The sequence below is a fragment of the Bos javanicus genome, chromosome 25 (assembly GCF_032452875.1).
Source record: "Bos javanicus breed banteng chromosome 25, ARS-OSU_banteng_1.0, whole genome shotgun sequence".
NCBI classification, from domain to species: domain Eukaryota; kingdom Metazoa; phylum Chordata; class Mammalia; order Artiodactyla; family Bovidae; genus Bos; species Bos javanicus.
The window spans coordinates 9,605,931-9,617,940 of record NC_083892.1 but is presented as its reverse complement, the minus strand read 5'-3'; the positions used below and the strand labels follow the sequence as shown (position 1 = coordinate 9,617,940).

Below are 12,010 nucleotides of genomic sequence, written 5' to 3'. Positions count from 1 at the left end.
ACCCAGGAATCAAACCTGCATAATTCCTTACCCCTGAGCAGTAAGGCTCCCTAGAGATGAGGGGAGTGAGAGGGTGAGGGAAAGAGCAAACGGATGACTGAAGTCAGGTCCACTTGCAGCAATTCTCTCCAGTTTGCAGAACACCTGATGCTTTGCAAAGTACCTTCATGTACACACCGTGTTTAAGAAGGAGTGGCTGGTCAGCTCCATTCTACAGGTGAGGAGACTGAGGTGTGGGAGAGGAAAGGCCTTCGGGGGATTCTAAGAAAGGGTGCTGAGAGGTGAGAATGGAAGACTTTTGAGAAAAAGGAGCGGAAGGAGGGAGACGTTTCTTTGGGGGAGAAGCCTAAAGGGAAAAGCAAGTGTTTAAAAAGTGCATGGACAAGACTTCCCTGGCATCCCAGTGGTTAAGACTCTGCTTCCAGTGCAGGAGATGTGGGTTGGATCTCTGGCTTGGAAGATCCCCTGGAGAAGGAAATGGCAACCTGCTCCAGTATTCCTGTCTGGGAAATCCCATGGACAACAGAGCCTGGTAGGCTACAGTCCATGGAATCGCAAAGAGTCAGACACTGAAAAAAGAGACATGACTAAGCGACTGAACAACAACATATATATACAATTTAAATGCCTTAAAAAATAAACAGGACTTCCCAGGTGGCACAGTGGTAAAGAATCTGCCTGCCAACGTAGAAGACGCACAATACATGAGTTTCATCCCTGAGTTGGGAAGATCCCCTGGAGGAGGAAATGGCAACCCACTCCAGAACTCTTGCCTGGGAAATCCCATGGACAGAGGAGCCTGGTGGGCTACAATCCATGGGGTCACAAGGAGTCAGACACAACTGAACACCCATGCATGCACACATCTCTCATTTAAAGTCGTCACCGTGAATAATTATAGCCTCTGATCTCATTTTGTCACCGTGAACAGATCAAAAGCAGCGGGGATGGTCATGCCCACCTCACCTGACTGAAGGGTGCTGTAGATGCCTGGACCAGAAGGAGACTGTCTTCCTGTGGTTGCACACGTGGGAGTTGCCTGGAGTCCACAAATCCCACACGTGCAGGGACACCGTGAGGGGTGATGCCCCGGTACAAGGCTGGATGCCCTTAGCCCCCAGGGCATGTGGGGCCTTCCTTAGAGGGCTTCCCCTAAGGCGGAGGGCACCACCTTTCTGCGAGGACGTCCAGCTAGACAGCTGGATCAGAATCCCTCTGACCCTCTTGACCCTCAACCCCTACTCGCTGGGAAGAGGGGGAGAGTCTGGGAGCCAGGCAACCAGACTGGGGCACAGGCAGCTCCCACAGCCGCCAGGAAATAGCCAAGCTGTCCCAAATCAGGGCTTCTGACCGAGCAAGCCATGCTCCAGTGAACAACACCAGCCAACCTGGCAGTTCTCTATGTAGACAGCAAAGCTGCCAGGTCCCTTCCAGGCTCGCCACGGCCAGGGCCCGACGCCAGCTCAACTAAGCAGCGGCTCCCAGGATAGAGTGGCGGGGCAGAGACAGAGGAAAATGCAAGGTAAAGCTCACAGTGCTTCACCCTTGTTGACTGCCGAGTCGTGAATTTTCCAATGAAGGGTAGGAAGCCGTAGGGAAAATCCTTTCCCCAAAGACAGGACTGGAGCCAAAGTGTACACTGCTGTGTGTGTTGGGCTGTGTGGGTGGGTGGGGGTGGAAGGCTGGAGGGGTCTGGGGAGGGGAGGAGAGCAAGGGTCCCGGTCAACTGGCTGTAGAATATGGCAGAAGTGATGCTGTGTGACAGCCAAGGCTGGCTTATAAAAAGGACACGATTTCTCCCCGTGGTCTCGGTTTCCCCCTCCTAACTTCTCTTCCTGTTGGCGTGATCACCCTTCAACCCAGCCACCAGGCCATGAAGAAGCCCCCACATGGAGAGCCCCCCGCCCCACTTAGAGGCAATGAGGCCCCCAGTCAGCAGTCAGCATCAGGTGCCAGGCATACGAGAGACAGAGCCTTCAGACGACCCCAGCTGACCCGGAGCAGGGCAGAGAGATGAGCAGTCCCCACCAAGCCCTGCCCAAAAGACAGATGTTTAAGAGCAGAATAAACATCGGTGCTGTTTTTAGCCACTGCGTTTTGGGGTGGCTTGTGATGCGTTAGTTAGCCAGAAGAGTGTGCACCCCAAACTTAGTAATCACAATGTAAACACAGGACCCGCCCGTGGGATTAAACGACAGATTTATATGTAGTGGAAAAAACAAACAGGAAATGGAGGCAAAAAGGCGAATGTGGTCCAGGCCATGGCCCCACCCCTCCTCCGTTAGTGTATCGTCAGCTCTTTCCCCGAGAAGGTCTAGTGCGTATGGCCAGGCCTAGCTTTGGCCTCGGTGAAAAGAGTCAGTGCAAACCAGTGAGTCCCAGAGACAGAAGGCAGCTGCTGAGAATTTCCAGCGGTCATGCTTTGGGAAATGAACAGGCTGGATGATGCTCACAGGCATCCTTGGAGCCGGTCCTGCTAGGAGAGCAGCCTGGAAACGTGCTTTCCCCCCAGGCCACAAGGGACCTGGGCAGGCGGATCTGTGGCTGCCTCATCCATCGCCCTGGCCTTGGCCACGGCTGTCTGCAGTGTCCTTCGGGGAATGCCCTCAGGGCTTCTGGGCATTCAGCAATGGCCCCCGGGTGCCCGCCCACCTGCCAGAGCCGTGGTGGCTGAGCAGGGCTGACATCCACCCGGGGATCCGAGGGGTCGGTCCACAGAGCAGGCAGCCGGTCCTCTCCCCAGCTGGGCGGGGGCTGACCCTGAGTCACCGGGGCTGGGCACCACAATACCACGTCCCACGGGACACAGGCAGAGAAAAGCTGTGTCCCCAAAGAACCAGGCGAGGTTCCAGCACGGTCAGTGTCCTCGGAGAGCGTGCTGTGGGAGGCTGGGAGAGGGGAAATAAGGAAGCTTTAGGACAGGGCAGGTCAGCACACAGCGAGAGCGTGGTCGAGCCCGGGGATGGGAGGGGTGCGGGGATGGAGGAGGGGACATCCCAGGTCGGGGGGCGAACGGAAGCGAGAGGACAGTCACATGCACAGAAATTGGTAGAACAAATTCCTCTGAAGACAGGGCCGGGCAACGGGGCAGCCCGAGGACTGAGATAGCAGCCAGACTAGCCGGGGCATCCTCGGAGGAAGACCTTCCAATGCTGAGGGCCGCGGGGCATGCATGCAGACCTGCCTGTCCTTTCCGGGGCCCCAGACATGACCACAGGGAGGATCCCCAGGGCCCAAGTCCTCAGAGCCTTTAGAAGACACCCCAGCAGAAAAGGAGGTGGAGTAGAGGGGCAGCAGACAGAACACGGGTCCAGGAGCGGTCACCCAGCTCCTAGCCACTGCCCCGCCCACCTTTCCCAAACACTGACTTCCTGGGACCCTGTACCTGGAGCCTCCTGGGGCTCTCCCCTCCCAAGCTCACCTCAGTTCTCTTGTCCCAGCCACAGCCTGGATCATCTCAGAATGATTCGTGGGTCCAGCTGCTGCAGGTGTTCCTGGACGCCAAAGGGGATGGTGGGCGTCCACATCCTGTGAGGGGCCGTGGCACACGGAGGCCAGGTCAGAGGACGGGGGGATGGTCCGGAGTCCCCAGCACAAACTGCCTCCAAATTCCACCTCCACCCAGGTTCGTGTGGGGTCATGGGGACACCAGAAGTCTAGTGACCCCGCCTTTTTAAACTTGATTCTGCTTCAAGGAGATAGTGAAGGACAGGGAAGCCTGGCGTGCTGCACTCCCTGAGGCTGCAAAGAGTCGGCCACAACTGAGTGACCGAACCACAACTGGTGAGAACTTGCTGTGTGACCTCAGAAAGGTTAGCTAACCTCTCTGTGCTTTCTTCACATCTGCATAATGAGTCTTATAAGAGCCACCCTACTCGTCTTAGCAAGAGATGAGTGATTATGTACACACCAGTGGTTTGAAAGATTATAAAGTACAGTATCGGACAGTGGACATCATAGTGAGGTAATAATAAGTAAGTCTGAATCAGATGAAATTGACCGTTGTATAGGTCAACAGTGGAGGAGGGCATAGCAACCCACTCCAGTGTTCTTGCCTGGAGAATCCCCATGGACAGCGGAGCCTGGTGGGTTACAAAGGGTCGCAAAGAGTCGGACACCACTGAGCGACTAAGCACAGCACAGCACATAGGTCAACAGATAAAAGCGATTTCGTATTGTTCAGCTTACTATATCGAGTCTTTTCGTGTACCAGACACTGTCCTAAGTATCTTGACTAATTTAAACCCCACAAAACTGCTTGGGAGTAAATATTATTATCACTCCCATTTTACAGATGAAGAAACTGAGGCCAGGGAATTCCCTGGCAGTCCAGTGGATGAGACTCAGCGCTCTCACTGTTGAGAGCCTGGGTTCAATTCTTGGTCAGAGAACTAAGATCCCCTAAGCTGAAGCAAAAAAAAGAGACTGAGGCCAGTGGGGTGACATGTCTTGTTGCCCATGGTCACACTCTGGAGAGGGGCAGAGTGGAATTTGAGCTCAGGTGAACCCCACGCTGACTCCCCCTCCATCTTGGCCAAGACTTACGCCAGTGTCTTCACCTGAGGGCACTTTCTCAGGCCAGCGGCAAGCTGCTGAGCCCCAGCGGCTGTGAACTTGTTGTACTGGACGCTGGGGAGAGAAAGCCATTGTGGATCCTGGCCCTGGGGACCATCCAGCCTCAGACCAAGGCCAGCACCACGCTCTCGACAACCAGCCCTTCCCAGGATGCCAGCAAGAGACCCTCGGTCCTCCCAAGCCCTGCCCGCATGGCCCAGGCTCCCACACTCACTCCAGCACCCGGAGGGACACCATGTCTGGAAGCGCATGCGCCAGGCTCTCGGCTCCCGCGTCGCAGATACAGTTATTGTACAAGCTGTGGGAGACAGAGGTCAGGCCAGGGGTCGGGGGTGCTGGGGGGTCAGGGCCTGGCAGCAGACACACCAGCTGGGACTACTGCCCCATTCGACAGAGGGGAAAACCGAGTAATTTCTCTGTGGTTACTCAGTGAGTCTGGGGAAGCAGCAGGACTGAGTGGAGGTAGCTTCCTGCCAGGGACACCTCAAGTTCAAATCCCAGCTCTGCAGCTTGTTGCCTGACTTTGGGTAAGTTACCCAGCATCCCTGTGACTCAGTTTGCGCCTCCATAAAATGGGCATGTTAGAGTAATAGTGGGGAAGAGTAAATAAGTTCATGTTGGTAAAAAACCCAGAACAGGGCCCAACACGTGGAATGAACTACTTGTTAACTATGGTTATTATATCTCCCGGGGGGTTGTGAGGTTATATCAGTTACTGTAGTGAGCCCAGCACTGGGGCTATAGCAGGGAAGAGCGAGACCCAGAGTCACTGGGCAGGCTTGGCTTTCTATAGGATACTCAGTCGCCATCAGCAGTGTCAAAAATAGAACATGGGTGTCGCGGATGCTTCATTAACAAGAGTCCTTATAACAAGCCAGGTGCGGCCGCGGTTCTGATTTCAAGGCCGTGACTCTGCCTCGACCCGGCCTCAGAGCAGCGCTGCAGGACTGCATGAAAACGCAGCAGGTCTACACTGCAGCAAAGGGATTCACGCTAAACTCCGGGGACCCCTGAAGTCATGAGTTGGCTCGCACCAGGGGAGGAACCAGGGAGAGGTTTTGCAATCTCTTCCTGGGATGGACCTTAGAACCCAGGGGGCCCTTCCTCCCCCACACAGGGAGAGGATTCTTCCCATATTTCACTGATGCCAAGATGTACGTGTTCACATTTGAAAATCACTGAGATCAGGATGTGTCTGATAATCAAAGGATGTCATCGTTTAGTTAAGTGTTTTGTCCTCTTAATGATGTCTTACCAATGGAAGGCATCTTAAAGTCCTTAAAATATGAGGTTTGTTTTTTTTCATTTTTTGGCCATGCTGTGCAACTTGCAGGATCTCAGTTTCCCAGTCAGGGATAGAACCCGGGCTGCAGCAGTGAAAGCCCAGAATCCTAACCACTAGGCCACCAGGGAACTCCCAATATGAGTGAGGTTTTTTAAAGTGTCAGTCAGGTCACACATCACCCCCACCGGGCCCACCTGCTTCTCCATTCACACTGGAAAACCCCCAGTCTCCCTCCTGACCCTAACGAAGGTCTCCCTGTATGGTCTGGCCTCCCCTGACCTCTCTCTCCTCATTTCCCACTCTGGGCCTAGTTCCTTATATCCAGCCACAGGGGCCCACCCCCCTTCTGGCTCTGAAGGACCCAACCCCTTTCCCACATCAGGCCCTTTGCATCTGCATCCCACAGAAGGGGGAGGGCCCCCTCCTCAGAGCTCTCCTGACCTCCCTGGTGAATTCAATCCTCCCTATTGTCCTCTCCCTGGCCTTTGTTAGTTTCTTCCTTCCCAGCATGAATCAGCGTTTCAAATACTGTTTCCTCATGTGCTTATTTATTATGCAAGGAGCTCAAAAGTAAGACCTGTGCTAGTTTTGTTCAAGCTGTATCTCTAGTTCCTAGCACCGGTTCTGGCCCACGGTTGATATTAAAGAATCTTAGATGCCCTCACAACTCTAGGCAGTGCCAACATCGACTGTACAAGCTGCACAGCACACAACCTATACAATGGCACGCAGGGACCCTGGCTGGAAGGTTAAAGGACTGGAAAGACCATCAGTACCGGGCACCACCAGGGGCCAGGCTATGAGTGAAAGTCGTTCAGTCTTGTCCAACTCTTTGCGACCCCATGGACTGTACAGTCCATGGAATTCTCCAGGCCAGAATACTGGAGTGGGTAGCCTTTCCCTTCTCCAGGGGATCTTCACAACCCAGGGGTCAAACCCAGGTCTCCCGCATTGCAGGTGGATTTTTTACCAGCAGAACCACAAGGGAAGTCCAGGGGCCAGGCTGGAAGTAATCAAAAGCAAGATGTGCTATTCCAAGCCTCACCAGAAGGTGGCAGTGTAGGCACGGACCGGTGTCTGAGTGACAAGAGCCAGCCAAGGCTGCCTGTGCACGGTCAGCCTTCCAGAAATCACTAACCCTGGACTCCAGAAAAGGCTCAGTCTTGCCATCCTCTGGGGAAGGAGGACCAATATTTACTAAGAACCAGAGCCAGGCACTGCACCAAGAGTTTTCTGTAGGCCATAGATATGGTACTCATTTTCCAGATGAGGAAACAGACTTGGGATGAGAAAACGACTTGCCCAGAATTTGCCCTTCCTCCGGGGGCTGCTAACCCTCTTGTCCAGGGTAGTGTCATCGCCCATCTCCAGCAGGGTGTGTTCGTGTTGGGTTTTAGGTCGGTGCCCCCCACTCCCCAACCCCACCAAACTGTGCAACACCAGCCCAACAGAACAGCCTGTAGCGACTGCTTCCAGGGACCTCGCGGCCGGTAACCAAGGGGGCTCTCTGCCCACCCCAAGCCCACCAGCTCAGCACCTGACGGACGGGGACCCCACTCACCTCAGCCTGAGGAGGGACGTGGCCAGCGCGGGCAGAGCCTCGGCCAGCTTGCAGGCACCCACGTCGGTGATGTTGTTCTGGGACAAGCTGCAGGGGTGCAATGGGGAGGGCTCAGGGCCAAACCTGAATGCCCCTACCCACCAGCGCTCATGCCCCAGGCTCGGGCAGAGCTGGGGACCTCCGCTTCCTCACAGGGCGGCCCAGGGCAGCAAATGCAAGACAGAGCAGTGGGTGCTGAACTGTGTGAGGGGCACTGCGGGTAAACTGGACCAGTGAAAGGATGCCAGTCACATGCTGAGGCTGAGCGGGACGACGGGGTGAGGATGCAGGAGAGAGACTGCGCTCCTCCCACGCCTGTTCTGAGTTCACAGATCCCTTCTTTCCCTCTGGACCACTCTTCAGACTGTCATTACAAGAGAGTTTACATTATTTGTTTGAGCTCCTCGAGGGGAGGGGTCGGGTCTGTTTTGTTCATTACTGTAAACATGTGCCTAGAGTCATGCAAAGTACATAGGAGGTGCTCAGAAGATACCTAAGTGGGGAAGGGAACGTAGGAGACAGAGATGGAGGGAGGAATCAGGGAAGGGAAGAAGGAAGGAAGGGACATGGGAGGGAAATCTAGCTCACTCACATTATCTCCTTAAACACTCCAAATTACTTAAGAAGTCTCAGTGTCCCTCCATCAGGGAAATCCCTAATTGGTTCTGGTGAATTCTGTGGCTTCCCTGATCATGGTTGTGGAGTAGAGTGTGCATGAAGTTTAACGATCCCTCTAGGTTCAGTAAAAAAAAAAATCATGCTGATCCTCCTGCCTCATCCATCTCCCACTCCCCCAAACCCAGAACAGTTTTTTTTTTTTTAATCAAAATTTACTATTTTACTAACAATCTTTTACTGATAAATCCTAACCTAGCTCTCACCCTCAGTCTAACTTTCTCTCATTAGACACTGCTTACATTCATTACTGCACACTTCACAATTATGATGGTTGTTTGTTGGTTTATTGTCTCCCCTCCCTAGAAGATCTCTGAGGCCAGGGACTTTGCTTTGCTAAAAGCTGGGTCTCCAGGGCATTGAACTGTGTCTGCACATAATAGGTGCTTCTTACATATTTGTTGATTAAATGAATAAATGATGAGTAGAATGGCTGATTAAAGAAATGACTGAATGAGTGAATGGGTGCATGACTAAACAGATGCATGATTGAATGGATGAGGGAATGAAAGAAAAGGCGGGACTTTGGGGACAAATGAAGCAAGAAGGGCAAGCCCAGCCCACTCACTTGAGTGTCTCCAGGGCCTTCAGCTGAGGGAAGGTGGCTGAGAGCTGGGCGACACCCTCGTCCCCAATCTTGTTCTCGCTCAGCGAGTCCAGGCTGCAGGTAGAATCAGATGGGGGGCATCAGCCAGCACCCCAGAGGCCACCTGACCCTCCCCCACCCTCCAACCCAGCAGCAGCCTCCTCCGGTCCCCCGACCCATGGGCACACCATGGCCAGATGCAGCTGAGCTCCAAGAATATGAGAGCGTCTTCATCACCTGGGAGCACCAGGTGGCCAATCAGGGGACGAGGCTCTGACTCCCCACGGACCTGAATCTCTGTTCTTCCTTGGAGCCCCATGAGCTGGGGCAAGTTCCCCAAACTCTCGAGACCTGAACTGTACAACTGGGATCACATTCCTCACCCCTACATCCCCTGTGGGGTTGCTGGGAGCAGCACAAGAGGGAAAAAGAGTCAAAGGTCACAAAAGGATTCAACTTCTTTTTATTGTTTCCATCTCTCGTCCCTTCCCTGCAGTGGGGGCATCCGGTCACTCACACCAGCCACACTAAGGAAGCAGGGAGAAGGGGACAAACAGGGCCAGGGCTTGGAGAAATTCCAGGGTTTATACTCACTCTAGATGCTGAAGGGAAGTAAAGGCCTCAAGGATCTTCACCAGTTTAGGAAAAACCTGTGGGCCCAAGACAGGGCCCAGCCTAGGAAGCAAAGAGCAGAGTCAAGACCCTGAAACAGCCATGGCCCCGCTATTCAACCCCACAGAAGGCAGGCCCACCTGAGACCTTACCTCCTCCCTGCCCTCCTGGTGGGACCCCAATCCTTTCTACTTCAGGCAGATTTCACAAAACCCACTCAAGAGGCCTGCTGGGCTCCCAGCTGGGGGCTCCCCAGCCTTCATCTCCACGTGGGGAGCCAGGGCTCACTCCTGCCATTATCCATGTAGACCCTTCTCCCACCCTGGCCTGGGGAAATGGTTCCCAGATGCTGGCCTGAGGACCCACCTCCAGCCCTGAGAAAGATGACTTACATATTTTCCATTGCTATTTCATAACAAACAGAACCATTTCTTGAGCACTTTTTATATGCCAAGAACACGCCGGGTTCATCACTCAGATCTCATTTAATCCTCACAATGACTCTGAACTAGGAGCCCTTCTTAGTCCCATTTTACAGATGGGGAAACCAAGGCACAGAGAGGTTAACTAACTCACATAAGGCCACACAGCCTGGATGGACATTTAGAACAGACTTCAAGGGAATGAGAAAAAGAAAGATGGCAAAGCTCTCTCTCTCTCTAATATGGTTAAATTACTCAAGGTAAAGAACCATCTTTTATTCTGAAATTATATCCTTTGAACTTTTTTGACATCATAATGCTTCATTTTTGATAAAATTATGGTGCCATCAGTGGCTATTTCTCTTGTTTGAATGAACATACCTGATATAAATTAAAAGATGGTAACTTCACAGAGTCACTGAAATTCACTTTGAAATATTCACAATCTTTGAAACCCCAAAGCCTAGGAATCATCAGCCTTAATAAAAGGTCACGAGAGGGGGATCAGAAATCCGACTTGAATCTGGGCTGGCTTCCCTGGTGGCTCAGATGGTAAAGAATGTGCCTGCAACGCAGGAGACCTGGGTTCCATCCCTGGGTCAGGAAGATCCCCTGGAGAAGGAAATGGCAACCCACTCCAGTATTCTTGCCTGCAGAATTTCACAGACAGAGGAGTCTGGTGGGCTACAGTCCATGGGGTTGCAAAGAGTTGGAGATGACTGAGTGACTAACACTTTTCACTTAGCTTCTCTAGGACCTTTTGGACAAATCCCTTCATCTCTGAGTCTCAGTCTTCTCAAAGTTAGTCCCAGTCTTGAAGGATTTTTAAAAGATTAAGGAATTCATTTACTAAATATTGATTGCTTGCCTATAGGGTGCCAGACCCACCAAAGCTGGCAACGCAGATCGCCGTGAACAAAAGAGACAAAAGTCAAAGCCCTCGTGGAGCTAACATACCAAGGGGCAGGATGGATCATCAGAGAAACTGGTGAACTGTCCGGTACGGGAGATTATATGTGATACGGAGCAAAGCCCAGCGCGAGCGGGGCAGAGCTGTGCTTTCAAACACGGGAGACAGGAAAGGCCTCTCTCAGGGATCTCCGTGGTGGTCCAGTGGTTAAGACTGCACCTTGCAGTGTAGGGGACACAGGTTCAGTGCCTGGCGGGGGATCTAAGATCCCACACACCACGGAAAAACGAAGCCTGTGTGCCACAACTAGAGAGCTCATACACAGCAAGGAAAAATCCCGCATGACGCAACAGAGATCCTTCGGGCTGCAACTGAGATCTAGGAAAGCCAAATATAATAAATAAATGAAAATGTTTTAAAGTTTGTTTAAAAAAAGAAAAGATCTCTCTTGCTGAAAACCAGAAGAAAGTGTCGGCATGGGCCATGCAGACACCTGGGGAAAAGAGTCCTGGGCAGAAGGCACAGCCAGTGCAGAGGCCCAGGGGTTGGACCAGACCTGCTGCTAAGTCACTTCAGTCGTGTCCGACTCTGTGCGACCCCATAGAAGGCAGCCCACCAGGCTCCCCGTCCCTGGGATTCTCCAGGCAAGAACACTGGAGTGGGTTGCCATTTCCTTCTCCAATGCATGAAAGTGAAAAAATAAAGTGAAGTCGCTCAGTCGTGTCCGACTCTTAGCAACCCCATGGACTGCAGCCTACCAGGCTCCTCCGTCCATGGGATTTTCCAGGCAAGAGTACTGGAGTGGGGTGCCATCGCCTTCTCCATGGACCAGACCTAGTGAGGTTGAAAACCATCAAGAGGATGCACATGGCTGCAGAGTGCAGGAGGCAAGGCTGAAGAGGTAAAGGGGGCCTGAATCGGGAGAAGCGTCCACCAGCACAGCCCCTGCTGGGTTCCGAGTGGCTGAGCGGCCTCATCTATAGGCAAGTGAGACCAACAGGTTACCCTACATGGTAGCTGCCAGTCCCACGCCCAAAATAGTCCCTTCCTTCCTTCCTTCTTTCCTCAGAACTTCTCGGGGCTTCTGGCCTGCAGGTGGCTAGCCTCTGGGTTTTGGATTGTGTTCTACCCCACGGCTGCTGCTCCCCAGAGCACAGTTCCGACCTCAAGCTAGGGGCTTTTGAAGCTGAAAATAATTCAAAGCCAGAATGGGTCCTTGGTACTTGTTTTCGTATGTTTCCTCTTTTCAGCAACACTTTTTTTTCTTTAACCTCTGCACAAATTTGGCATCTTGTCTCTCTCTGCTCAAAGGAAGAGATGCTTGGCTTTTTCTGGAGGGCCAGGG

General features: G+C 52.9%; 1 protein-coding gene across 4 annotated transcripts in view; it reads right to left on the bottom strand.

Annotated features, from left to right (window-relative positions):
* Window positions 1-2,177: 2,177 nt before the first annotated feature.
* The window catches only part of CIITA (class II major histocompatibility complex transactivator), a 60,063-nt gene continuing 50,230 nt past the window's right edge, over window positions 2,178-12,010 (bottom strand). For 3 of the 4 annotated variants that reach the window (XM_061401123.1, XM_061401126.1, XM_061401127.1), the window contains exons 14-20: window positions 9,316-9,396; window positions 8,704-8,796; window positions 7,422-7,508; window positions 4,790-4,873; window positions 4,546-4,629; window positions 3,422-3,528; window positions 2,178-2,888 (exon numbers count right to left, since the gene is read on the bottom strand). In XM_061401123.1, coding sequence (XP_061257107.1) covers window positions 3,453-3,528; window positions 4,546-4,629; window positions 4,790-4,873; window positions 7,422-7,508; window positions 8,704-8,796; window positions 9,316-9,396 — 505 coding nt within the window. In that variant the 3' untranslated portion in view covers window positions 2,178-2,888; window positions 3,422-3,452. The remainder of the gene's footprint in view (window positions 2,889-3,421; window positions 3,529-4,545; window positions 4,630-4,789; window positions 4,874-7,421; window positions 7,509-8,703; window positions 8,797-9,315; window positions 9,397-12,010) is intronic. The other variant, XM_061401124.1, reaches the window with a different exon arrangement.